Source organism: Parasteatoda tepidariorum, chromosome 9 (genome assembly GCF_982258835.1).
Source record: "Parasteatoda tepidariorum strain Cologne lab strain chromosome 9, Ptep-v5.0, whole genome shotgun sequence".
NCBI lineage: Eukaryota > Metazoa > Arthropoda > Arachnida > Araneae > Theridiidae > Parasteatoda > Parasteatoda tepidariorum.
This window is the reverse complement of record NC_141763.1, coordinates 8,779,110-8,806,052: the sequence shown is the minus strand read 5'-3', so window position 1 is coordinate 8,806,052 and position 26,943 is coordinate 8,779,110. Positions and strand designations below refer to the sequence as shown.

The following is a 26,943-nucleotide window of genomic DNA, read 5'->3' as shown; positions in this document are numbered from 1 at the left end:
ATATATTGTTTTTGTTATTGAAATAATCATTCTCGTCAAAACTAAATGTTACGAAAAGATCTTTTTTATTATATTGACCTTTTGAATTTATATAAAGTTAAATGTGAAGAAAACTGTTTAAAAATGTTACTCAGTTTGTATCTGAAGTGCTATCTTAAATTTTTATTCTGATGAAACTGCAACCTTTAATACCATATTTAATATTAAATTTCAACTAAAATGTAGTATTCATAATATCAAAATTGTGTTCTAAGAATTTAGTGCAATTTTTTTTTTTTTTAGGTTTTAGATAACACTTCAACACCAAAAGTTTATGAGGAACTCTGCAATTGTAACAGCATGCTTGACAAAATTAACAAGGGGTTGAACTCGTACTTAGAAAAAAAGAGACTTTATTTTCCTAGGTAAATATTGTTCCATTTTTGACTTTAAAATATTCATATTAAAATTATCACTTTTTATTGTTTTTATCATTACCTTGACTGACAGAATGGCTTGAGGATGCTACTTCTTTAAAACAATTATAATTTCATAATGGATAAGATTTTTAAGTCTAAAATTTATGTACACGTCAATTACGAAATTTTATATAAAAATATATAATAAGAAATTTATATACATGTTATATACATATTATTCATGTCAATATTTTTTATTTATACTTTTGGATTTTTTTATTTTGAAATTCATAATTACTGCATCATTAAAACAGACCTCCCAGTTGTCCTATATTAATGCATTTTTGAGAAAACTTCCTTAAAGTGTCCAATATTTATCCTATATTTTTAAAAGCAGTGTTTTTTTTATTTTTTCCTTAAAATAAGGCTTTGATTCGGCATTTTTAGGACTTCTTTGAAGTGTAAAGCGAATTTGTTAGTTTGCCAAAATGGGAAGTGAAAAAAAAAGATCTAAAAGAATACAAGGAATTTTCTAATCACAATTATCATTCTTTCACAATCTCTATTATCAGTTATATAACTTTTCTTAAAAAAACTTCTTACTTCAGATTCTTTTTCTGAAATGATGAGGTACTTAAGATTTCTCACAAAGCAAAAAATTTACTTTAATTAAAATTTATATTGATTAATATTTTTTTTTGTTGAAAAAAAGCTGAAAATTATATATTTTCATAACTTAACTCTTATTACAACTATCATCCTTTAACTATCTCTATTATTAGTTATTTACTAATTTTTTCCAAATTATTCTCCCTTCAGATTCTTCTTATGTAAATAAAATGCATCAAATTAAAAAAGTTCAAAAAAATGTATGCTTTTTGTTCTCATTTTTATTCTGATCACAATTATCTTCTTAGACTATCTCTATTCTCGGTTGCGTAACTAATCCCAATTATTCTCTCACCAGATTCTTCTTTCTGTCAAATGATGAGATGCTGGAGATTCTCTCTGAAACAAAAGATCCACTGAGAGTTCAGCCTCACTTGAAGAAGTGTTTTGAAGGCATAGCAAATCTGGACTTTGATGAAGACTTGAAAATAACGGGTATGCTCAGTAGTGAGGGTGAAAAAGTATTTTTCACGAGTGTTATATCAACCAAGGATGCTGGTGGCCAAGTTGAGAAATGGTTGCTCCAGGTATTATTGAATTGTTTGTATTTAATTAAAAATATTATATATGTACTCTCCAAATTGAAGAGTCTTAACCTTCGTGACCCTCTTGGTCCACAAACTGGCTGTTGTGATGAAAACAGACCGGAAAATTTTGATAAAAGCCTGGAAAAATCAAGGAATTTTAAAGAAAAGCTAGAACTTTTTTCTTAATTTAAACTATTTTGCAATCAGTTATATTCACTTTACTTAAACGGAAATTTATCGTCAGACGGTTGAAATATCATCAACATAGCAATGCTTTGCTGGCGTTGAAATTCTCTCCATTATTACCCTGCTAAACTGGAATGCCATATGAAACTCTCCCATATTGCTAAATGAATGGAAAAACTTTTGACTTCTTTGTAGATAATGGGACTTAGCAGTTAAGAAAAGTATAGGATATTTGCTTCTGTTTATAAAATTAAATTTTTTTGTCTTCTAGTTCCTAGGCTGAATCAATATATTGTTCAAGTTTGTTCCGATGCTTTGGGGGTATTTTTTTATTTTAATAACTTATATATGTGTTAATTAAATTTTTTTGAATTTTTATTCTTGAATTGGTTGAATTTAAAAGTATTTACTATCAGATAAAAATTAAATTAATTAATTGAACTTTCAAAATTTTTCGATTTGAGTTTCTATTAAGTTTTACAATTTTAATATTTATTCTTTATTTTAAACTTATGTAGTTTCTAATTTCATTTTTTTCTTGCTTGTATTCAGTGATTCAAACTAAGAATATTAAAAATAAATCAAAATGGCTCTCTTTCATGTGAATTACCTAACTTTACATTTATTAACAATCCCTTTTCAACTCAAAGTGCAAGTGAGAGAGTGTTCTCTAAATTTAAAATTATCAAGTCTCGTCTTCATGGATGATTAATATTTAATAGTATTTGTTATGATGGTTACTGAAAAAGACATATGGAATTCCTATTAAAAGTGAAATTGTTTGTGTGAAACTAGCTCAGAAATGTTTGAAAAAAAAACCCAGTTTTAACTCTTTAAAAAAGCAGTCTTAGTTCTTTAGAAATATTATTTAAACCTGCAAAACCTTTTTTCAGTATAAAAATTTAAATATTGATGTATTTCTTTCCTTTGTACTAGTAAAGATTTTATTGATTCTTATGCTTATTAGTATAGACAATTTATTGGTGCATTTGAAAAGCAAAATTTTTGGTGAAAGCTTTTTTTAAGGATTTTATAATATTTTTTTTAAATTAGTGTTTCTTAATATTTTAAAATATTATCTCTGTTTTTATGCTTCTACCATTTGAATTACAATTTTAATTTTTTATTTATTTTTTTGTATTTAATTTATGCCAAAAATTGAATAATTTAAACTAATTTAAAAGTAGTATAACTACTAAAAGAATTAAAAATTAAATTTTCCAATTTATTACATAAATATATATTATTACATTCATATACACATATACTTACATATCACACATCACTCCCTAAAAAGTCTGTCCTAGTCCATCCCTGAGTGGCTCCATCTATGGCCAAAAATTCGAATTCTGCCTCACACATATACATCACAGCCTGTTTTACGGGAAAAACACATGCGCACACATCCATCTGAAGATCTAAATATTAACCTGAACCAGAGCACAATCAATCTCTGATCCAGTACCCCCAGAGGTATTGATTTGATCTTCTCAGGCTTTAACTCTGATGCATTGGGCCTCTTCTCATGCATGCATAATGTATCCATAGAACAGATGCAATATTTGTAATTATTTTAATTATCTTTTTCGTACTTTAACATATTTAATAATGATGATGTATAAAAGTGTATCATAAGTAAATGTTCGTAATATAAAAATTAAGTATAGAACCAATTTAAAATTGATTTCAAGTACAGAATTGCATTTATATAAATTTAAAATTTTTTAATTGAATTCAGAATTGCACAACCATTATAAAATATAAAAAAAGTATACATTTGGGTAGACTATGTTTAGTTCTCTCTTAAGATATTTGAGTAAGAGCTTTAAATTCCAACATATTGTTTCAAAACTATTATTAAATATGTGATCAAGAAAAATGTCTTATGTTATAAATTTTAATTGTGTAAATTATCTTGTAATAGGTCTTTTTTTTTAATTTCAAAAGGTTCAAGATGTTATGTTGGTGTCAGTAAGAAGTGTTATCTTTGACGCTCACAAGGTATATTTTAATTTTCTGTAACTTTGTCCATTATGCTTGCATTTTTACTATCTTAATTTATTTCAATTTATTTATCTTTATTGCTAAACCAGTTGACATTTTTTTAATCATATTTCATTTTAACTTATGTGTATCCAATGCAGTGTGTTGCATTTGAAGATGGGACTGTATATGAGTTTTTCTCATTGCACAGATTAAGATATCACTCATCCTGTATACTATGTATCACTCATCCTGCTACGCACTCTGTGTAATAAAAATTTTCTCTTTTAAATATTTATTATTGCATATGATTAAACTATTATAAAACTATCTTTATTGAATAGTCCTACTCATTGGTTCCTCGCATCAAGTGGATTGTGGAGTGGCCAGGACAGGTGGTACTGTGCGTGTCGCAGATCTACTGGACTGCAGAAGTGCATGATGCAATTGCTGGTGGGATGCAATCCATGAAAAATTTCTCTGGTAAACTGAATGAGCACCTGGCTGAAATTGTTGACTTGGTGAGAGGAAAGCTGACCAAGCAAGTGAGGACGACCATCGGAGCATTGGTAGTTATTGACGTCCATGCTAGGGATGTTGTTCTAGATTTAATAAAGAATGGTTAGTCAATGATACTATATTATAAATTTTACACTGGAAAGAGTCCTACCACATGTTACTGAAGCTAAATTTTAATATTTTATGTCTTGTTATTATTTTAAATTTGGGAAGTTAATGCTTATTTGAAGAAGAAAAAAAGACAATTTGCTTCCATGCTCAATATAATTTCATCAAATTTTAAACTAATTATATTTTGTTTTAGATATTACTTATGTTATGCTGCCCTCAATGTATGAACTCCAACTTTCCAGAGAATGCCTAGGCATGCTACCAAAGAGCTAACTCATTTATAGCCAAAATTTATAAACAATCAAGCAATTTTCTCTGCTATTTATCCTTTTATAGGGACCAAAAAAACATATTTCTCCAGTACCTATATTAAATCTGTATAGGATTGATGCAGTTTTATTAGAGACCAAATATAGTAATGTAATACTTTGTGTTTCTGTACTTGGTATATGTTTAAACTGCTCCATTGCCATGCCAGTAATGCCTGTTACAGAAATAATTTGAGCATCATAAGCGACAATAATAGTACAGTAGGTATGTACTTTATTTACATCACACTAGAGCTGCACAATGGGCTATTGGCGATGGTGTGGGAAACATCCCTGAGGATGATCCGAAGACATGCCATCCCAGTTTTGATCCTCTGCAGAGGGGATGGCTCCCCTGCTTTAGTAGCCCAATGACTGCTTGCGAAGATGAGCAATTTATGGTAGAACAGGTTAACGAGGACTGATACAGTGCACCCTCAGTCTTATCAAAGTGGTCACCTATTCGCTTACTGACCGCAGGCAATGAGGATTGACTTTGGTGTTCTACTGGGAACAGTGTCTTTACGATTTGTCCACTGTGGGACATAATAATATGGTGATGTAATAAATACTATGGATATAATAGTATTAGTAAATAGTGTGGTGATTTCTTACTTTTATTCTAAATGAATAAGTACCAGTTCTCCATTAGTTTTGATTTTTAGCACGCAACTTATTTTTTTAAATCTCGATTAATACCTATTGCCAAAATTAAGGCATCAATAATACTATAGTGATTCTTCACTGTTAGTTCACTGTTCACTGAATTAGTTTTATTTCTCCATTCATTTTGCTCTGTAGTAGGCAGATTGTTTTTTTATTCCAATTGCAGTAAAACATTGATCAATCTTTTTTCAAGAGACCATTCATTGCGGACGGTAGATACGGGAAAAGGTTGAATGCGGGTCAATATAAAATATTGACTTTAAAAGGTATGGAAAGTAATAAAGAAGTAATGTACTTGAAAATTACTAAATTTAAAATAACTGAAAGATCTCTGTAAAAATATTTATGATGTGAAATATAGTTGAATTAGCATATTTATTTATTTAAAACCGATAAAATTTTTGGTTTGATCAGTTTCTTCACATCTCAAACAAATTTTCGACACTTTTTCTGTAAATTAGTGTGAATACAAAATTTTCCCATCGTTTCAAAGGCTTTGAATCCTTTCCCAAATTTTGGTACTGATTGTGATTTCTTTTTCACTCCTCATCTGTATTATTTTGCCCTTCTTCATTTACTACAATAAATTTTTTGTCTGACTTGAATTTTTTTAAAATTTCAATAAAATTTTAGAACGATTGATTAGGTAATCTATTAGTTCCTCTAAAACGATCTAAATGGGTATAAGATTAATAGAGACTGACCTCCCCCCCGGAGGAGTTTTCGGATAAGGGTTCAACCCGTTGCCACGCGAGAACCAAACACTACAAAATGACAGTAAAGTAAAATTAAAACTAATAAAGATTGATACACATTAGAAAATATCACACTATCGACGACGTGTAAATTTAAAACAATAAATCAAGTATTTTAAACCATGTAGGAAAATATAAAATATGAAGTGAATAAATGAATGCAAAATGTGACCGTGCAAGAAAAGATAATTCAGCATCGCCAATGAGATTTATAAAATTTAAAACCAATCATAAAACTCCAAAAGGGATTTATAGTTAAAGCCAATATAAAATTTCGGAGCAATGCATCAAATTGTATGGCTATCACAAAAGAGGTCACCGATGAACAAAAGTTCTCCATGGAAGGGAAAGGGCCAAGGACATCAACCAGTCCAAGTGTCCAGCTTAAAATAAAAAATTGAAGAGAACCAGAATTCTAAAAAAACAAATCAAAACCGCTTAAAACATCAAAAAGAGTAAAATTAACCAAAAATAAAAGTTTTAAAAATACAGTAAAAAAATGTATAAAGAGTAAAGTTAGGTAAAACTGACCTGAACATTATAAATAACATCTACGCCAAGAGAGTCAAAATCATGCCCAACGTATTCGTATAATTGTTCAGATTTTTAAAAAAAGCTCGAGTATTCGTAAAAGTAAGAACGAATTCTATTTATGATGGGACTGGTAAAACAAAGTGATGTGTGTGGGGTAAACAAAAGATGCGGGAATGATAGATTGAAGTTTGATTGTAGTAGCTTTAACCGAAATTAATCAAGCATCTTTGGCATCAATGACAGTAAGGATTATTTTTTTATCTTTCTCAAAAATGATTTAGTACTATTTTTCCATTAATTTTGCTTTTAGGAACTTTTTCTTTTTATTACCATTAATTTTAAATTATTTAGTTTTATAAATGTACCTTTTAAAAGCATAGTTACAAAAAAAAAACATCTTCCAGATTACATAACGAGTACTAATTTGATGACATAATCTGCCTATGCTCACTTTGATCATTGAGTTAATCTAACATAATGAATAAAAATACAGTGCACTCCCGATTATCCGGGTTAATCACCGGGACTGGTCGCACAGACAATCGCAAAACAAGGATAATCCGAAAACTCATTTTATTAAAGAAAAAATAAATATCAATACCAAAATATAAAAATTGCTGATATTTGCTTGCTGTATAACATCAAACTAGGAATTTTCCTTTTAAAAAAATGTGTAATGCGTCATATATTGTCGCATATTTTACAAACCGCATTAATGTCATCGTAATCAAATACTCCCATATAAACTAATAAAGTTTCCACAGAGCAGCAGAATGAGAAATTGTATTTCCCTCATTTACTACATCTTCTGCATCAGTTTCTATCATCATTATTTGATTTAACAACATAACGATGTCTTCATCTGTCAAATACTGGAAGCCAGGCTCACATGCATCACTTTGAAACCAATCTTCTAAATTTTCTTCATCAAGAATTTCGAAACCTTTGATTTCTTTTGCTTGTTCAAGAATACTATTATCATATTCTTCTTGGAGATCTGAAGAAGATTGTTTAACAAGAGGTATCATCTTTCTCCATGATCGTGATAACATAGACGATTTTACCTTCAACCATGCTTCTGATATTCTATATACTGCAATCCAATAACGAATATTGTTTCCAAAAATTGGGTAGTGTTATAACTTCATGAATCAAATTTTTTTAATCTTGAAAGTGTTTCTCTTTAAATTTTTTGTTGACTCCGGAATGAGCACGGATAATCCGCTAACCGGATAATCGAGAGTGTACTGTAATTAAGTATCTAAGTCTGTGCTACAAACTCATTTATTTTATTGATGATATCTTTAAGCAAGTAAAAATCAGTGAAAAACAGAATCATCAGCAGTTTCATTTATATCAATCACACTAGCTCTAAACAGATGAAAAAATTCCCTTTTTTAAGTGTCCTTCCTAAATAATCCAATTTAAATTTTTGAATGATTTTTCGGATAGAGGGGGTAAAATTGCCCTTTTCACTCACTGTTCAAGTTTTAGTACTCAAGCTCTTCTAGAGTTATAAGACAGACAGACGAATTCTTTGTTTTATTATTGCAGATTATTTTTTGTTTTTCATAAAGAGATATACTTTAAAAAAAAAGTTATCAGTAAACTGAAATTTAATTTTAAAGTTTTGATTTTTTCTATTGTACAAAATTGCATTTCCGTACTTCAATTTTATTAAACAAAAAAAGTGATTTAATTTTATAGAATGAATAATTTCATTTTAACAAATAGGTGTTGAAGATGAGCATGATTTCCAGTGGTTAGCTCAGCTTCGGTATTATATTGAAATGTATGAAGATGTTGAACAAGTTCGTGTTCAGATCACAAATGCTAATGTCAAATATGCATATGAGTATTTGGGAAACTCCCCTAGGTAAGATTTTTGCTGTAATGCAATATTTCATTAACTCTTTCAGAATTTCTGATCTTAAAAATTTTAGTGTTTAAGTCTAAAGCTTTATACAGGGTTGCCATTCCACAGGGAAAACCTGGAAAATATAGGGAATTTAAAAATCTCTTAAAATGCCAGGAAAAATGCTGGTGTAAGGACACAAGAGGATGGAAGGAAATACCATCACGAAGAGCTCAGTATTTTAATTATACATTCACACATCCATTCTACAATAATGAGTAACAACATAAAATTTACTTAAATGGAAAGTATTTTAAAGTTTTACCCAAACTGATTGAGGTAAAAGGGAACCAGGAAGGTTCGGGGAGCTCATCTTGCATTATCTCACTTGGTAAAAAAGAACGAAGACTATTTTTATTGTTTTTGCGGATAGAGGGGTAGTGCCATCTGTTGCTACGAATTAACTATCCGTTACACTGGATTTTTTATTTACATACTGGGTAAATTCAGGAAATTTTTGTTTTTGTCTTTTTAAAAATGGTGACCACCCAAAGCGTAATCTGTGGGATATTTATATGTGATATTTGAGTTATACTAAACTATTACATTTACTATGGTATTATTTAAGTATGTTCAGCTGGGTTTTTTTTCCCACTAAGTTTTTCACTCAATTAAAATTAGTTTAGTTATCCCAATATAGCTCACACAAGAGCACAGTAATTGTGTTTGCTCTTGATATATTGCTTATAATATGTTCAGGGGAAACACAGGGAATCTTTTTTTTCCTGCTTTGAGTGGCAACCCTGTTGAACCTTACCCAGAAGACAAGGGTATTGCTGGATCTATCATTGGGAAAAACTAGCTTTCATGCATAACGTTTTGATAAAATTAACCTTTATTTGCATTACATGGGTTAGGGGAAAACCTTTCAAGGTTAACTTGATGGAAAGAGGATTCTAATCCATGATCACTGAGGATATTTTATGTCATCATGGTCGTCAATGTGAAAAAGAAACGGAAATCGTATCGACCATCCAACCCAGGAATTCTGACCTGGGTCACCTCATTTAGAGGTGAGCGCCTTTCCCACTAAACCATAGTGGCTCCCATAATTATCCCTTATTGAATAACCCATTTATTTCACTAAAGTTGGCCGTAACCAATACTAATTCTTTATATTAGGCTGACTGTATATAAAAGTCTAATATTTTTGTTAAAAAGAAATAGGTCTTGTAATTTTTTTTTTTAATAAACCAATTCTATTAGCAAGTATAGGTCCTTTTTTTTACTATATTTCATGCACAGGGCTCGCGCTAAGCATTTGCCACCTCGCCAAATGCCATAATATCGTACATTTTTGAATAAAATTGTGTTTTGGCAAATGATTTTTTCCACTGTAAAGAATATAAAATTACGTCAAAATTAATTTTTCTAAACTAATCAGTATATTTTTTTCGATTACTGTACTTTTTGGTAGATGCGCCACATAACCAATTAGAATTGGGTCCACATAATATAAACCTGAAACAAAGTACTGTAAAATAGTGTTCTATGGGGAAAAATAATAATAAAATTTTTTTAAGATTTTCATTTACTAATTATTTGAAATCCTTAGAGCTGGTTCTGATGTATAAAATAAGGTGTAACTGAAACATTAATAGTATGCCACAAATTACAAAAATTAAGAAAGTTCAAAAAATCAATTTAAAAATTATGGTAAGTGTTGTTGTTCCCTCTCTATTTAACTAAGCCATAATATTTACACGTTTTAATTGAAAAAGTACTTTATCGAGTTTTTATTAATGTGCAGCATTTTATGATTTCAGATTAGTAATAACACCTTTGACAGATCGTTGTTATCGTACCCTGATTGGGGCATTTCATCTCCACCTGAACGGAGCTCCCGAGGGTCCAGCAGGAACTGGAAAAACAGAGACTACAAAAGATTTGGCAAAAGCCTTAGCTGTCCAGTGTGTAGTTTTCAATTGCTCAGATGGACTGGATTACATTGCAATGGGGAAGGTATGTTATTACTAACTTCTTGTGAATCAGGAAAAAAAAAGTGGCACACTTTCAGAAGAAAAAAACAACTGTTTTTGATTAATTTGATTAAAGCCTTGTTTTTCAAGTAAACTTTTAAGGAAAAAATATTTTAGTTTTTGCCAAAACTTAAAAAAGTGTAGGGTGCATCATTTTCTAAATAAATGAATGAATAAATAAATAAACCTGTGTGATGTTTGGACAGTAATAAAACTTTATTTGTGAAAGTGATGAAAGACTGGTATTTTTGTTCGAGGCATAACTTTAGCTTTTATTTAAAATTTTCATGTTTCTCTTAAATTGATTGATGTGTTTCTTGAATTGATTCCTCAAATTTTTTCTTTTAAATGTTCAGAAAAATCAAAATATATTCTCATTTTTAGCTCATTTAAAATATATGGTATTCTAAATTTTTTATTTTTCTTCATTTTTTATTTTCCCCAATTTCTTTATTTATTTTTTGTCTGTTACTTTATTTGATTCTGAAAGTAGTTTAAGTATAGTTGGGATATAAAATGCTTATAAATACTATTAGAAGCTTTTTCTTTTCTTTCTTGTTTGTTACTTTATTGAGTTGAGTCTAAAAGTTGTATTATTATGGTTAGGATATAAAGTGCTTATAAATACTATTTGAAGCAGTCAGTAAACAATTGTGTTGTCATTTAACTCAGTTCAAATTTAAGTGATTGAAAATTTGTTTTCAAGATTGTCCTCTCACAATCAAACAAAAGCTAGTTAAATAAGGTGCATTAAAAATGTTTATAATGCTTTTTAGTCTTATTTTGCTATGCTTTTTTTTTTTTTTTTAATTTTCCATTATTTTGTTTGAAATGATAGACAAACTAACTGACAATTTCCGATTCTTTATCGGTTTTCATTTCTACTCTATTTTATCAACAATTAATACAAAGCAGATGCCCCTTTTAATGTTCAATTTTGAAAACTCTTAATTTCTGAAAAATTATCCAGGGCACAAAAGAATACTCAATGTTAAATTTAAACTCTTATTTGCGGAAAAATAGTTTTAGAGAAATCGACCCACTTTTGTATTAGATTGAGAGGAGAGTTCTACTACTGTACTATATATATGTATACATATATATATATATAAATTTTTTAGATCATTTAAGCAATTGGATTTTGTAATTTTAACAAATTTAGTTTCATGTTTTTTTTCCAGAATTATTTGCTCTCCTGCACTTCATTTTAATTGATTTTCTACTTTCAATAATGCAAAATACCTTCTAAGTAAATTACTATAAATAGTTCTATTTTTCAGTACTTTGTTAATATATCATAAAGTAAATTATATTTAGGCATAAGTAAATTATATTTAGGCATATTAATATTAGCGCCTTAGTATACTGCAAAAATAAATTTTATCATACTTGTTCTTACTAATAGTCTTATTTTATTCCTAGTTTTTTAAGGGTTTAGCTTCTGCCGGTGCATGGGCATGTTTTGATGAATTTAATCGTATTGAATTGGAAGTACTTTCTGTAGTAGCACAACAGGTAATTTGTATAAAACTTAATTTTCATTCAAACTATTAATTATTAAGCATAATGTGGTGTGTATAATGTGGTGCAGGTATAATGTGTTGTGGTGTCTGATGTGGAAATTAATTGTTTGCCAGCTGGACTCCAATTTTATGATGACAAGCAAATCGCCTTTACGAGAAATAAGATACCACATTTGTGATTATATCACAGGATGCATAGCGTTTTCAAAAAGTGGTTAAAGGTGCTTCTTTTTAAAATACGTTTTTAAAAGCCCTTAAGGGTGCCTTTTTTTATTCAGGGTTTTTAAAAAGTGGTTTTTTTCTTTGCCGTGTCGATTGTTGTCCTAAATTACAAAAAAAGCATGATTTTTGCAATTTTCTTTGCAATATTTATCAGAAACTAATTATTTTATCATGATTATGGAAAGTGTTTGAAAATGTTTTTGAATTTTATTGATTTATTGTTTATAAATTAAGAACTTAGAAGGATGGAAAAAAATTAATTTTTGCTTCTGCACAGATCCTAATTATTATTTTTTCTTTGAAAAGTGATTAAGAATATTTTTTGAGTACCTAAAAATTACTTTAAACGTGCTTATTTTTTGTTAAAAATCTGGCTACGCACCCTGTATTAATGGTATACATTATTCATTATCTTTTCAGAAAAGGAACTTGTTCTTAAAAGACGACATTAGCATTTAAATGGTTAATTATTTCATGTATTTAAGCTTTTTTATTTAGTTAACTTACTATGCAAATAAAAAATTTTGAAAAGCATACTTTTATATATTTTTCAGTATCTTCTAAATTATAGTTTTTCACATGGCATTCTGCAAACACTATTCACAGGTCTATAAAAGAGATTTATTGTAATATAGACATTTTATAAAAAGGAACAAGCAGCTAAGCATTCTTATTTATCAGTTTTATTTTCTGTAATAAATGAACCTTTAATGCTGAAGTAATACTATTTTCAACTTATTCAATAAAATTGAATGCATCTAAGCTTTTAATGCTGAAGTAATACTATTTTCAACTTATTCAATAAAATTGAATGCATTTAAGAAAGAATAAAAAAAATTTGGTACAAACATATTATGGTACATATTAGGAAAAACTCCCACATTGGTATACGATGCCATATCCAGGTTCTTGTACAATTCTAAATCTGTATGATGTGCCTTCTTCACCTCAAAGTTTAGTAAGTTTCCTCGTATAAGTAAGTTACCTCACCTCTAAAGTCACCATGTCTGTAGAATCATCATGTATTTAAATAAAAACCTATTTAAATACTTAAGAATTTATAGCTTCAAAATATTTTTCATTGTAGCGAGTATGTGAATAATCAGATAAGAAAATTGTTTAAGAGATTATATTTTATAACCCGCTTTGAACAACCCAACCCAATTTTTGGGGTTTACGACTACTAACGTTCACCACCCTAGCCTTGTAATTTTGAACCTAATCTAAAAGAAAAAGGAACTCCTGGATCAAATATTGGGAGATATTTGCCTTAATGGAGGACTTTCTGATGGAACTAACCCACATTTGCGAGAGGAAAACCACTAAAAATCTCCCATGGTTAGCTTGAAGGCAAGGGGACTCTTATCCGTGATCGGTCTACCACTGAGGATATTTTACGCCAGCACTGTGATCAGTGCAAGCCCGATGCAGAATTCGTATAGACCAATCATCGCTGGGATTTGAATCCAGTTCACCTTATTAGAAGGCAAACGCTATGTCCCCTGAGCCATCATGGCTCATCAGAGATTGCCAAATTGGTGAGAAAATTGTTTTGCCACAATTTTATATACATGAAAAATATGCCAGTAGTTCAAATTACTAACTTTACTAGCATGTGAGGGAACAGTGAAACAGTCCTAAATACTGAACTTCATTGTTATACTTTAGTTAGTTTACTGTGAACATTTAATTATTTCTGTTATTATGAAGTAACCTTTTTTAATTTTAGATCCTATGTATTATCCGTGCTGTGAGAGCTGATGTCAAAACCTTCACTTTTGAGGGAACTGAACTAAATTTAAATCCAAACTGTTATGTGTGCATCACCATGAATCCGGGCTATGCTGGAAGGTCAGAATTACCAGACAATCTCAAAGTAAGACGATATACATGAAAAGACTAGTTTAAATAATAGTAGTTGCAGTTTAGAATTCGAAGCAATAAAGTTACTGTAAAAACAGAAGCAGTTGTCACACTATAAATAATATTGAATAATTCATTTGTATGTTTGTGCTCTTTTCGTTATACATTATTCATTATAACATGGTGTGTCACATTTTTGAAAATTGCTTAAAGGTACTTATTTTTGATTTATGTTTTTTAAAAGCCCTTAAAGATGCTTATTTTTTTTGGGTTTGTAAAAATTGCTTAATTTTCCATCTTTTAAAAAGAAATTTTTTCTTTGCTGTGTTGATTATCCTTCTAAATTACAAAAAATTCATGGTTTTTTAAATGTTCTCCTCAATATTTATCAGAAACCAGTTATTTTATCATGATTATGTAAAGTTTTTGAAAATATTTTTGAATTTTATTGATTTTATGTTTTATAAATTAAGAGCTTTAAGCGATAGAAAAAAATTATTTTTATTTCTACACAGATCCTAATTGTGATTTTTTTGAAAAGTGATTAATAATATTTTTTGAGTGCTTAAAAAGGACTTAAAAGGTACTTATTTTTTGTTGAAAAATCTGGCTACGCACCCTGTTATAAATTAAAATTACTTTAACGAATTGTACTCTTATGAGTCACGGTCGTAATTAAGCAATGTTGGATGAGATCAAACAAAAATTGAGCTGCCAGGCTTTCGAAAGAATTGCAACCAAACAGGAAAGTAACCAATTACTATGCTTCCACAAATCTGTTACTATATGGAATAAAGAACTGTATATGTTGACTGCATCTTGCTTTTTTCATAATTTTAGCATTTATAGAAATAACTTATATAGCACTACAGCCTGCTGTAGTGCTATATAAATAGGAAATGAACGGGCTGACATGTTGGCTAGAGAGGCTTCAGCATTGCATCCACCTTCTCATCCAGTTCCTCTTAGAAATGCAAGACAGCTTCTTAAGAGCAAATTCAGACAAAGAAAAATATCTGCTCTTTGGGACTTAGCTGATGGAAAATCCTGGGCTAGCCTTCTTGATGGCCAGCAGTGCTCTCATCTTTCCCTCCTTTCCAGGGCCGAGGGAGTTGCTTGTCTTAGAATAATTACTGAACATAACTACTTGCAGGCCCATCTATTTGAAATTAACCTGGTCAATTCACCTCTTTGTGTGCTCTGTAACATTTTGCCTAAGACTGGGGAGCATCTATTTTATTGCCCCTCTCTTCTTGACATTTGTTTCTGTGACAACTTTCATACCCTCTCACCATCTGGATCTATTTCACTATTGTATTGGACTGCCTTATGTCTGAAAAGATGATGGCGAGCGTAATTTTTAAAAAAATAAAATAAAAACTACAGCCTGCTGTGAGCATTGGCCTGCTTAACAATATCATTCCAGACTTTTTTATTTATAGTTTTAAGTTTTCAGTTTTTGGCCCTCAAGGTGGTTAGATCTCTGGTGCTATCGTCCATCCATCTATTTTTCAGTCTTCCTTTTTTATCAAGTTCAAAAGTTTCCAATTTAAAAGTTTTTTTTTAGATTTTATTTATCATTTAATCTTTCAATGTACACCAGCCATACCAAATGTCTGGATTTAATAAGTCGAATTATTTTATTTATTAATTAATTATATTTATAGAAATTACTTTTCTTAAGAAGAAGAATTTCATTCTAAGGACTACAGAGAGAAACCCAGTACCACTTCCTTAAATATTTTTTAAAAAAATGTTCAATATTAAATTAAAGAAAATTTATGACTTAAAAAAACCCTATTATTATTGTTTTTGGAGAAAAAAAACCTATTAAAACATTTTAATGAGTTCCAAGTTGGCAAAAAAAGCAATAATATTAAAATATTGTTGCTTTTTTTGTTTCCTTATTTTCCTCTCAAATATTGGGATACAAGTTTCCTCCAGTTTAGTCATTGTCCAAGCTTAAGAAGCATATGTCAAAACTGGCCTGTCAAGAATTTTGTAGAATATTTATATAATTATTGTTTTTCGACTCTTATCAATGTTTTAAAATTTATATCAGTAAAGTAACTTCTTTTTAATAAAAATATTGTCTTAACTTTCTGTCGTAATTTATTTTTGTTAGTAATTTTTAAATTATTATTTTTTAAAAGTTATCCTTCCTATAATAATATTGTGATACTTATAAACAGGTGCTGTTTCGTACTGTGGCCATGATGGTGCCAGACTATGCCATGATTGGAGAGATCTCGCTATATTCCTATGGATACTTAGATGCCAGGAATCTGGCAGTGAAAATAGTGACCACCTACAGACTGTGCTCTGAACAGCTCTCATCCCAGAGCCACTATGATTATGGAATGCGAGCTGTAAAAGCAGTTTTAGCTTCTTCTGGAAATCTGAAATTGAAATTTCCCGATGCGGAGGAAGACATACTGGTACGTTTATGAACCTGTCAAATACACAACAATTTATGGAGGAGATCCCCGTGGCTGAATTTTTTCAGGCTTTCTGCAAAAAACTTCCCTAGCACCAATATATTGCTTTAAAATAATTTTAATTATAACAGTTACTAATTTAAAGTAACAGAAACGTTAGGTCTACAGAAGAAAGTATAGAATATAAAAAATTTTAATTGTAAAAGTTGTATTTTTTTAATTCTAATATTATATGCAATATTCTCGCATTTTGTAGGCGGAAAAATGCACTAATTATTTCCTCTTTCCAATTTTATAAATCATTACACAAATTAAAATTCGTAAATAAATCAAATGATAGGAAATTAAGATTCGTACATAAATTAAAAGTCGTAAAATCCGTGCAGTAACTCCCAAAGTAAAGATCAAGAATCACATGAATAGGACTCTTTAAAAAGGAGATACTCAAATAAGTATATGTAAAATATAGAGTTCTTTAAAGAAAGAAAATGAAAGAAAGAACATCATTTCTAGAGCGAACTATCTTTTAAACTTTCATGATTTCTGAATTTTTTGTTTTAGATTATTATTTTGAATTTCTAGCTGAAGCCAGTCATTACAGATTTATTTTTAAAATCTCAAATGAGAATAGAAAAATCCAGATTGTTTCTTTCCTTTTTGATGAGCAAGAAAGACATCTTTGAAAAAAAAATTCTGCAGAAAAGGAAAAACATTTTTCGAAAAATTAAGCAGAAAAGAAAACCAAGATTTTTTCCTGTCCAAATGAAAAATCTTTTTGAAAAAACTCTGTAACGTTCTGCCACAATGTCGCCGTGTCGCCTTAATTCTACCATGGGGGGAGGACATATGAAAAAAAAATTATGTAGCATCCTCTTGTATGCGCAATTCTCCATCCAAAAATTAAGAAATTAAACACCAACAGATTTATTTAGACAGAATAAAATCAAATTTTTAAAATAGCCTCTAAATTAGTTTTAGAAAGAGAAAATAAAATGATTCTGGGTACCAAATTACTTTGCAGTTTTTCCTTGAGGCAAGTGCTTGATGATTTCTTATTTAAAAACTTGTTTTTAAATATAACATGTATTGAAATTCTATTTTGTTTATCAATATATAGAGTTCTTATAAATCGCATTGTAATATACGGATAAAGAATTTATAAAAGGAATTTATATATAACAAATTTATAGTCGGCACATTATCACAATTTAATTTATATGTTTGGTTTTTTTTCATCTCGGAGAAAACTTGGAGAGGAGAAATTTGAAAGAAAAATTTAAGTTGCAGATGATGAATATCAAATTAAAATCTTTTCATTTTAAGGGAAGAATTTAACAGAATTGTAATTTATCGTGTTCTGATAAGTATTTAAAGTTTCTTCAAATCAAATTCATTATCATACTATCACAGGTACTTTGCAGAGAAATAATATAATAAGCAGAAAAATGCTTATTTCATCTCTTTTTATGGTATCAATTAAAAAAAAAAAGAAAAACAGAAACCTATTTTTCATGAATGAAGAGGGTAAAATCTTTACTTTTTTTTTTTTTTTTATTTGCCTGCAATTTTTTCTCCATTTTTTTTTTTTTTAATAATCTGAAATAGAAAATTTGCAGACGCTGTGAAGATTTGTAGCTCCCACTGCTACCTGGCTTGCAAGCAAACTTGGATCAGCCAATCAGGTTCTATAAACGCATGTGACATTGCTTGCAGGTATCAAATTAATTCTGCTCTGACAATTGATTCAGTGTGATAATTAGCCCAAGCCAAGCTGTTATGTTAACTCAGCATACTCAACCATGTGATTAGACATTACCGTGTGATTAATTGCAAGTACCCAATTGCTTATGTTCTATAATATCTTTTTATAGGAAATGAAAATAATGCTTTTAATCTGGCTAATCAAAAAAATAAAAAATACAAAATCTTGCAGAATTCAAATAAAATATGTTTTGTGGTTATGTGTAATCAGTTCTGCAACTAATGACTGGCATATATTTCCAACCATTTCTGCAATATGGCGTACCATTTTTCTGGGTTGTTTAAGCCATTGGGGCGTAACTACTACTAATAATATTAAATACCAATTCAGTAGTATATAAGATTTGTTAACTTGATTCTATCAAGAGGCTCTTAATGATAGAAAAAGATTGACAGGGTCGATTTCAAGATTCCCCCATAATGGTGACCTGCGAACATGAAACTCTTCAACATTTATAGATGGTCCATCATTATACGGTTGATTACCTCACAAAATAGAGCTCAAAAATCTGGTGAAGTAAATAAAATTCTCCCGTCCAAAATATAAAAATGAAGAAGGAAAAATAATTAGCAAAATGCTATAAATAAAAAAATTCATAAATAAATAAAACAGCTTTAATCAACAAGTGGTATTGTTCATTGAATTCTATAACAGATAAAAATTCTGGAAGGGGAGAAATGTCGCGTAACCATAACTAATAATATTAAATACCAATTCAGTAGTATAAAAGACTTATTAACTTGATTCTATCTTCAGTTACCTTTTGATCGATGAAGGTTGACATAGTCGATAATTAAATCCCCACTCTACCTCTGACCCTCATAACCTTTTTAAATAATTAGATCTTATTTTCACAGATTATATGTTAACAATTGTTTCTACTTTGATGAAAAATACTGACCATGTATTATAATTTTCAGAATATTTTTCTTAAACTAACATGTTGATATTGGTGCAAAAAAATATCTTGATTTCTTCTTTTAGCTTCTGAGATCTATTTTGGATGTGAATTTGCCAAAGTTTTTGTCTCACGACATTCCATTATTTGAGGGAATCATATCAGATCTTTTCCCTGGTATCACTTTACCCAAACCTGACTATCAAGTGAGTGATTTGCATTATTCACATAACAATGATGTATATTTATTGTGTAATACAATAAAAGCTGGATTATCAGGGCTGAGTGGGTAGCATTTTTAAAAAGTGCTTAAAGGTGCTTATTTTCGATTTTCGTGTTTTAAAAGCCCTTAAAAATGCTTTTTTTAATGGGTGTTTTTAAAAAGTGCTTAATTTTCCCTTTTCCAAAATGAAATTTTTTTTCTTTACCATGCTGATATTCGCCACGAATTATGCAAAAAGACATTGTCCTATTCAACGTTTTCACAATTAATTCAACCTCAAACTATTTCGGCTTGCCGTTGGCCCGTAGTGTTTGAAAACACCATTCTTGTTACATGTTTGATAAAATACTTGCGAGTTCACATTTGCGTATACTGTGCTGGATTCAGTGCGAAGGATTTTTGTCTCTCATGTGCAACTCTGGTGCATTTTGTAAGAGAGATTCTCAATTTTAGAATTAATTTTCAGCCCTTTGGAATAGAACCGAAAAAACTCGAATTTTTGCTGATTACGGGGACCCACTAAACATTGTCAAATTTTTTTCTCTAATAGCGATAGAAAATCTTATTTCTTTTGTTAATTTCATCGTTGGTGACGCGCCATCGTCTTCGTCCCTAGCAAACAAGTAAAACCATCAGTAGTCAAAAACTTGCCAACCCTGTCTAATTATGATATTTTTTTAAAGTGCTTAAAAATGTGTTTTGAGGGCTTGAAAGGTGCTAATTTTTTGTTCAAAAATTTGACCATGCACCCTGCGTGGGAGTGGCTAATTCCATATCTTTGAGCAATTCCATATTCCATATCCATATTCCATATCTTCCATATAATTAATTCCATATCTTGATCTACAAGCTTGATTTTTAATATTACCTTGTGTTTAAAAAAAAGGGCCACGTCTTAATAAACATAAAAAATTATCATAAGTGACTCTTATTGAAAAGAGTAATGATAAAGAGATAAAAACTATTATAGTTATCCATAAAAATTTTTAAATGTAAATAAATATAAAAAGTAAATTTCTAAGTGGGGAAAAAAGTGCAAAAGAGTGTCATTCTTTCTAAACTAGGCTAACTTTTACTAAAACTTGCTTAAGGAAATAATTTTCCCATATAAATTTCCAAACGTTATGTGTTTTTCAATATAGCTTGCGCAAGAGCACAGTGATTGTATGTTTTTTCTTGATATATTGTGTACATGTACGGGGAATTTTTTTTCTCCAAATTAGAGTGGCAAACCTATGTTTTTGTTTTGAATAAACCATTTAGACAATGTAAATCACTTCATTTAACAAGTAGAAAATCGGTGTTTTAGGTTTTCTTGGGAGCCGTGAAAGAAGTCTGTGAAAAAAGGAATCTCCAAGCAGTGGATGTATTTATTTCTAAAATTATCCAGACGTACGAGATGATGGTTGTTAGGCATGGGTATGTGAATTTACCGTGTAATTGATTTCTAATCCTTACTGAAAATACTCAAGATGCAGCATATTCTTTTCTGCCATTAAATCTGTAAAAACACTACATTAACCCATTTTAGACTGAGCATAGAAATTTTATAAAATGGGGTATTTTCGTTGAAATATGCTTAAACTAAAAAATTCGTGACACAAAAAAATTCGTGCATAAAAAATATTTTTTTTACGAAATAAAATTATATGCATGCATTCTTTATGACATTTCTTTTACTTTTATTTTGTTCACAGATGTTGCAACTGCATTTGCCCCAAACATTTTTAAAAAGTCAAATTTGTCAATTACCATCTCAAGTTCAAAAGCTTGGTTTAAATATTTCTCAATAGAAAATGTTTACTCCAATTGAATTACTAACATTTTATAAATGACTTCAGAGTTATTAAAAATATTTATCGAAATAGTGCGTTTACGCACCTTTGGCCGAAAATGGGTTGTATAGTAGAATTTGTCTCGTGACACACTTTTGAAAAAAGTGTGAAAATAACCACATGTTGTGAGGATAACGCTCTCTGTCCACAAGAGAACTGCAAAGGTTCATCTACTGGAGACCACTGACAACTTAATATAACCTATGAATTACGGAAACACTCATGAAGACTTCAACATATTTTTATTGACAAATATGATAGAATAAAAAATGCAACACAAATATACAACTTAAAAAAGAATTAAAATGATGATGAATGCAGCACAAATAAATTATTTACGCTAACACATAAAAAAAGTGACTTAAGCAGCATAAAAGTATGAGTGATAGGTTTATTTAAATCCATCTTGAGTTGCATTAGATCATTGCCAACAGGATCTAACCAGAGTGAACTGTTATGATTGTCTTTAAATTTAAAACAAAGGCAAACTCTAATCTTTGAGGTAGTATGACCCTGCATTCAATTAACTGCTTCTTGGTGATAAACAACGTATTCACTCAAATAGGTGAAATTAACAAAGAAACCCCATTACTAACTAAACCTAAGAATTTGGCTGCAGAAAGGCCGATTTGATGTCATCAAATGAGAAACGTTACAAACTACACAATCAATTCAATCGTCTAAAGTACTAGAAAACTTAAATCAAGTAAAAGACCAAGTTTATGGTTGTAGTTAATCTCATATTCTGGTTTGTTGAATTATTTATCTATGTCATCCATTTTGTATGAAAGATAATACTAAGTTTTTGCAGACCCTAAAAGAACCTTTTATTAACTCTCAGAATATCAAATGCTGGAAGCCTTGAGTGTATTTATATATTATTGTAAAAGATTATAGATCAACCAATCCAAAAATAAATTGATTTAAGACATAAAACTGAATAAAAAACTGATCTTATTTTTGATTTACCTTTTTTAAAGGCTTTAAAGGTGCTTTTTTTTATTCAGGGTTTGTGAAAGGTGCTTAATTTTCTATCTTTTAAAAAGCTACTGTTTCTTTGCTGTGTCGATTGTCATTAAAAATTACAAAAAATGCAAGCTTTTCACAATTTTATCTGGAATATTTATCAGAAACTAGTTATTTTATCATGATTATGTAAAGTTTTTGAATTTTATTGATTTTATATTTATAAATTAAGAACTATAAATGATAGAAACTTTTTTATTACCACACAGATCCTAATTATTAATTTTTTTTGGGGGGGGGAGTGATTAAAAATATTTTTTGAGTGCTTAAAAGGTGCTTACTTTTTGTTGAAAAATCTGGCTACTCACCCTGAAAAAAAAGGTGAAGCATTTTGTTTTTCTGGTATTTCAACTTTCTCTTAGAGTAGTTTCATATAAAAAAAAATCATGATAGGATGTCAAATAAAAGCTAAAGGTAAAATTAACTTAAACTTGTCTTGTTTAAATTGAACATTTGATAATTGTAGATCTCCAAAATAATTGTTTTTGTTTTAAAAAAATGTATTATTCTGTTCTGTATAATTTTTTTTTATCCTGAAATTTTGTCTACAGATTTTAATACACATAAATGCAATCAATTTAAATTATGTACCTTTAGAAAATTCTTTGAACTTTACATTTTACTTACAAGTTAGCCTCAGTTTATTATTGTTTACTATTCTATTAAAATTTTTTGCTAAATACAATACTCGATATTACAAAATTGTTTTATGTAGAATTGAAATTTAAACTTGATAACGTTATCATTTGTTATTATTATTATTATATTTTTCTCCAAAATATTCATCAAAATATTTTCAGACCAAATTTTATTTATTTATTTTTCAAATTTTGTCTGCAATATTGCTTGCTTTGCTTAAATTTTATTTTATACTTCTCATTAAACATTATAAGTGATGCGTAATATTTTAAATTAAATGTTATTGATCCACTTAAGTTTTTATAATTATTCTTAAAAATCATTTGATTTTTATTTCTATTATGAACTTTTTCCATCACAATCACTCTAACTCTATATCTAAATTTATAGCTCCTTGATGTAGCATAACATATTCTAATTTCAACAACACTGCTAATTTTATCTAAATTTGGGTTAGTAATATTTTGCGAAATAATAATTTAGAAATTACTTTTAAAATGTCGTATTCAGAAACATAATGCTTTATAGAAATTCCAATTATTATTTTTTAATTAGGCTCTGAGTTTAGTTGTTGGAGTACTAGAAAATGAGAAAATTTGTCAGTTTTCAGTATTTGTTTTTTTAAAACCTGCTGTATTTAGAATTGTTTCTTTCTGGATAGTTTTATGCTTGTTGGTGCTCCAAATGCTGGGAAGACATCCGTCTTGCATGTCCTGGCTGACACCCTATCCCTCCTCAAAGAAAGAGGTGACATGGAGGAGGAAGCAGTTACTTATCGAACTGTGAATCCAAAGTCTGTTACGATGGGACAACTGTTTGGAGAATTTGATCCTGTCACATATGAGGTTAGTAAGGGTCTCTTGAGGGCGAATCTCTGTTGATGGCAGGCATTTAGTGCCCATGCATAGTTAGTCACTAACGGTACATTGCCCTTTTAAACTTTGCTAATGTGGGGTGAAATTAACAGCATCAACCACAGGGCGGTAAAAAAGTTGTCAGCAAGTTGCCACCATATTAAGGGGGAACCCCACCCTGAAATGGTAAAATATTAACGTTTTTCTTGAATTTTTTTTAAGTAATAGAGACAATGCAGAGACTCCTTGTTTTTTTATGTTATTTAGCTACAATTTAAGTGTGTTTTAAAATTTTTTCTTTTTCAAAATAATAAAAAATAAGTTGGTGGCAGCTCCGTGTGTGGCTGGTCATCAAAAAGTAGCACCTCACTGGCCTCATGGATTTAGAAGTCCTGAAACATAGGAAAACGATTTTGTTTAGATTTTCTGAAACATAAAGACATTATCTAAAAAGTAGCATAGCGGTTTTTTGATATTCACAAAATTACCAAAATGGCGGCAACTTGAAAAAAAAGTTAAGTTTTCCATTAAAAAAATATTCATTAAAATACTAATATAAAATCGAAATATAAAAATATAAAAAAAATCCTATGCTACTTTCTAAAGAATATATTTTTACGTAATTTAAAATAAAGAACAGCTTATTTCGTTGTGTAGATCATGAGATAAACGGTAGGCCAGGTCAAAAAGCAGCGTTTTGAGAAAAACTTGTTTTAAGTTTTGGCTTATGTTCAATCTATTAAATTAGTAATGACGAACCTTTATTCCGTCAACAGAATGGATGAGACACAAAGAGAATGTCGCCCCTCCTAATCCGGCCGAACGCGCCTTTCTACTTGCTTAGGGACGACTCTCTCATTTCCGGTATAACTTCCAAACAAAGCTAAGTACCGAGAAATCGTTTTAGACAGACATTGGGAAGGGTACAAAGATTCGAAAAATGCAAAAAATAAATTTTCAAATTTTTGAAATATTCAGGATGTCCTTAACACTTGTTTCTCGAAAATGCACCCCATGTATTATTTTTTTAATAAATATGAAATTATGAATGTTTTACAATATTCTTAATTGCTTCATTTCACACTTGTTTCATTGTGCTGGAAAAGCCTGGTTGGTACGGCATGGAGAATATTTGCTACGATCTGCTCAGAAAACTAAGTTTATTTGCTCCAAAACACATTTTTTTCTGCTCCAACATGATTATGCTACTGTTCCATTCCTGGATGTATGAATGGGTCTACCCTCTAAGCTGTGGCTGACGACGTGTTCTCTGCCATGGATGGGGTCACTAAAAAACAAGAAATTCACCCTCTGCCCTAAATTTGCTTGGTTTCACCAAGCAGGCTTGCTGATATTGGCAAGTGGGATTAGAAAAAACAATAACAACACTTATTTCATAAATTTTTTCATCATTTTAGAAATCCTGCCTTGTAATGATTACCATATTTTGAAAAAGGCTTTTAAAAAATGTGTCTTCCATTATTAATAACCACAGTTTTTTTTTAATTGATTCAATTCACAATTTTTGGACATGTCGCTACGTGTTTTTAAAAAAAAGTTAATCTTGATAAAATTTTTAGAACTGGCCACTGATTTTGCCCTAGAATTGCTAATGCAGTGAAAGCTGTTAACTTTTGTTCTCTTCTAAGTTGACCTCTTTTACCAAGAAACTAAGTATATTTTATATACTGAAATAAAGAAAAATCCTTTGCAACCTGTCTATGTTGTATGTTGACTGCTGAAATAAGTCAAATTTGTTTAGCAGTGTTTTTAAGTGCCCTTCATAAGTTGACCAACAAGGAAAAAAAACAGGAAGTTTTCTATATTATGTTTATTAGAACTTTATTTTATTTACAAAATAGTATTAAGAGCTAACTACTAGATTTATATGCAGATTTTGTACTCTTAACAGTATCTGTTTCTTAAAGATTTCAAAAATCATAATGTTTTTAAGAGGTAATTAGGGGACTAACCCCTGGTTCGTCGACGCTCACCAACCCCGATGATTGCTTTGCTATAATTGCTGTTTCTTGGCATAAAATAGTTGAAATTATTCAACTAAAAATATATGTCTTAAAAAGAACACTCGTGCCTCCACTTCCCGCTTCAAAATATTCCCCTTATGATACTATTAGCATCTATAAGTGGAAATAAATCATTGTTCTAAGTAATCATTTTCTAGAATAACATTTATAATTAAAAGTATATTGTTATAACGAATTTGGGCAGTTCACAACTGTTGGTGAGTTTTTGCTTACCAAACAGACGAATGTATATTTTAAATACAATTTTTGCATTCATCACTTTGTGCATGAAGTTGAAAGTTAAGTTCTAAATCATTTAACGAATCTCTTTAACCATAATAGTAGGTTAATGTAATTTGCTTCAAAAAAATAATAATTGTAATACGATCAGACACTGTTAATAGATAGTAAAATCAAACACTGAGTTAAATAACTTTATCTTAAAATATAACTTAGAATTACATTATTCTAATACAGTAGGGAACCGATTATCCGGAACGATCGGGACTCATCGCTATTCCGGATAACTGATTTTTCCGGTTTTCTGAATCGCTACAAAAAGCCGTTTTTTTATTGTTAAACCCAACTAAAAAAATATTTTTTTGTGGAAATAATCTTAAAAAGAAGAAAAAACGATGGAGTAATACACTAATGATTATTTCCAAAATGATGGTAAGGTAAACATCTTTCAAAAAAGAACGAAAAATCCTGAAATCTTATGAGGAAATTTTTTTTTTTTAAAAAATGGTGGGAAAATGTATCGAATTTCTTTCCGGTTTTTTGGTTTTCCTGTTTTCTGATTTCCGGATAACGGGTTCTGTACTGTTATAATAAAAACAATCTGCCTAAAGTCTTAATTTAGACAAAACAAAATCAAAAACCTAATAATAGCAGTATAGGATATTTAAGCCTTTAAATAATGGAATTAAAAATATTTATAGGAAAACAATAAATTTATGACTTACCTCAATTTTATGCTGATGACAACCAAAACAAATTGAAAATAGTGTGGGAAAACTGGATCCTACCATGTGATTTTCAAACTAATAAAAATATATTGACAACAATGAAAAACTACAACACCAT

At 29.6% G+C, this 26,943-nt stretch overlaps 1 protein-coding gene across 3 annotated transcripts in view; it reads left to right on the top strand.

Annotated features, from left to right (window-relative positions):
- The window catches only part of LOC107454707 (dynein axonemal heavy chain 7), a 164,674-nt gene that overhangs the window by 51,555 nt on the left and 86,176 nt on the right, over positions 1-26,943 (top strand). For all 3 annotated transcript variants that reach the window (XR_015429024.1, XR_015429023.1, XM_087150828.1), the window contains exons 21-32: positions 283-404; positions 1,366-1,594; positions 3,728-3,781; positions 4,108-4,384; positions 8,391-8,532; positions 10,338-10,533; positions 11,973-12,065; positions 14,025-14,171; positions 16,351-16,596; positions 19,343-19,462; positions 20,789-20,898; positions 23,641-23,824. Coding sequence is in view for 1 of the 3 variants with exons in the window: in XM_087150828.1 (XP_087006954.1) it covers positions 283-404; positions 1,366-1,594; positions 3,728-3,781; positions 4,108-4,384; positions 8,391-8,532; positions 10,338-10,533; positions 11,973-12,065; positions 14,025-14,171; positions 16,351-16,596; positions 19,343-19,462; positions 20,789-20,898; positions 23,641-23,824 (1,920 nt within the window). In the remaining 2 variants the exon portion in view is untranslated. The remainder of the gene's footprint in view (positions 1-282; positions 405-1,365; positions 1,595-3,727; positions 3,782-4,107; positions 4,385-8,390; positions 8,533-10,337; positions 10,534-11,972; positions 12,066-14,024; positions 14,172-16,350; positions 16,597-19,342; positions 19,463-20,788; positions 20,899-23,640; positions 23,825-26,943) is intronic.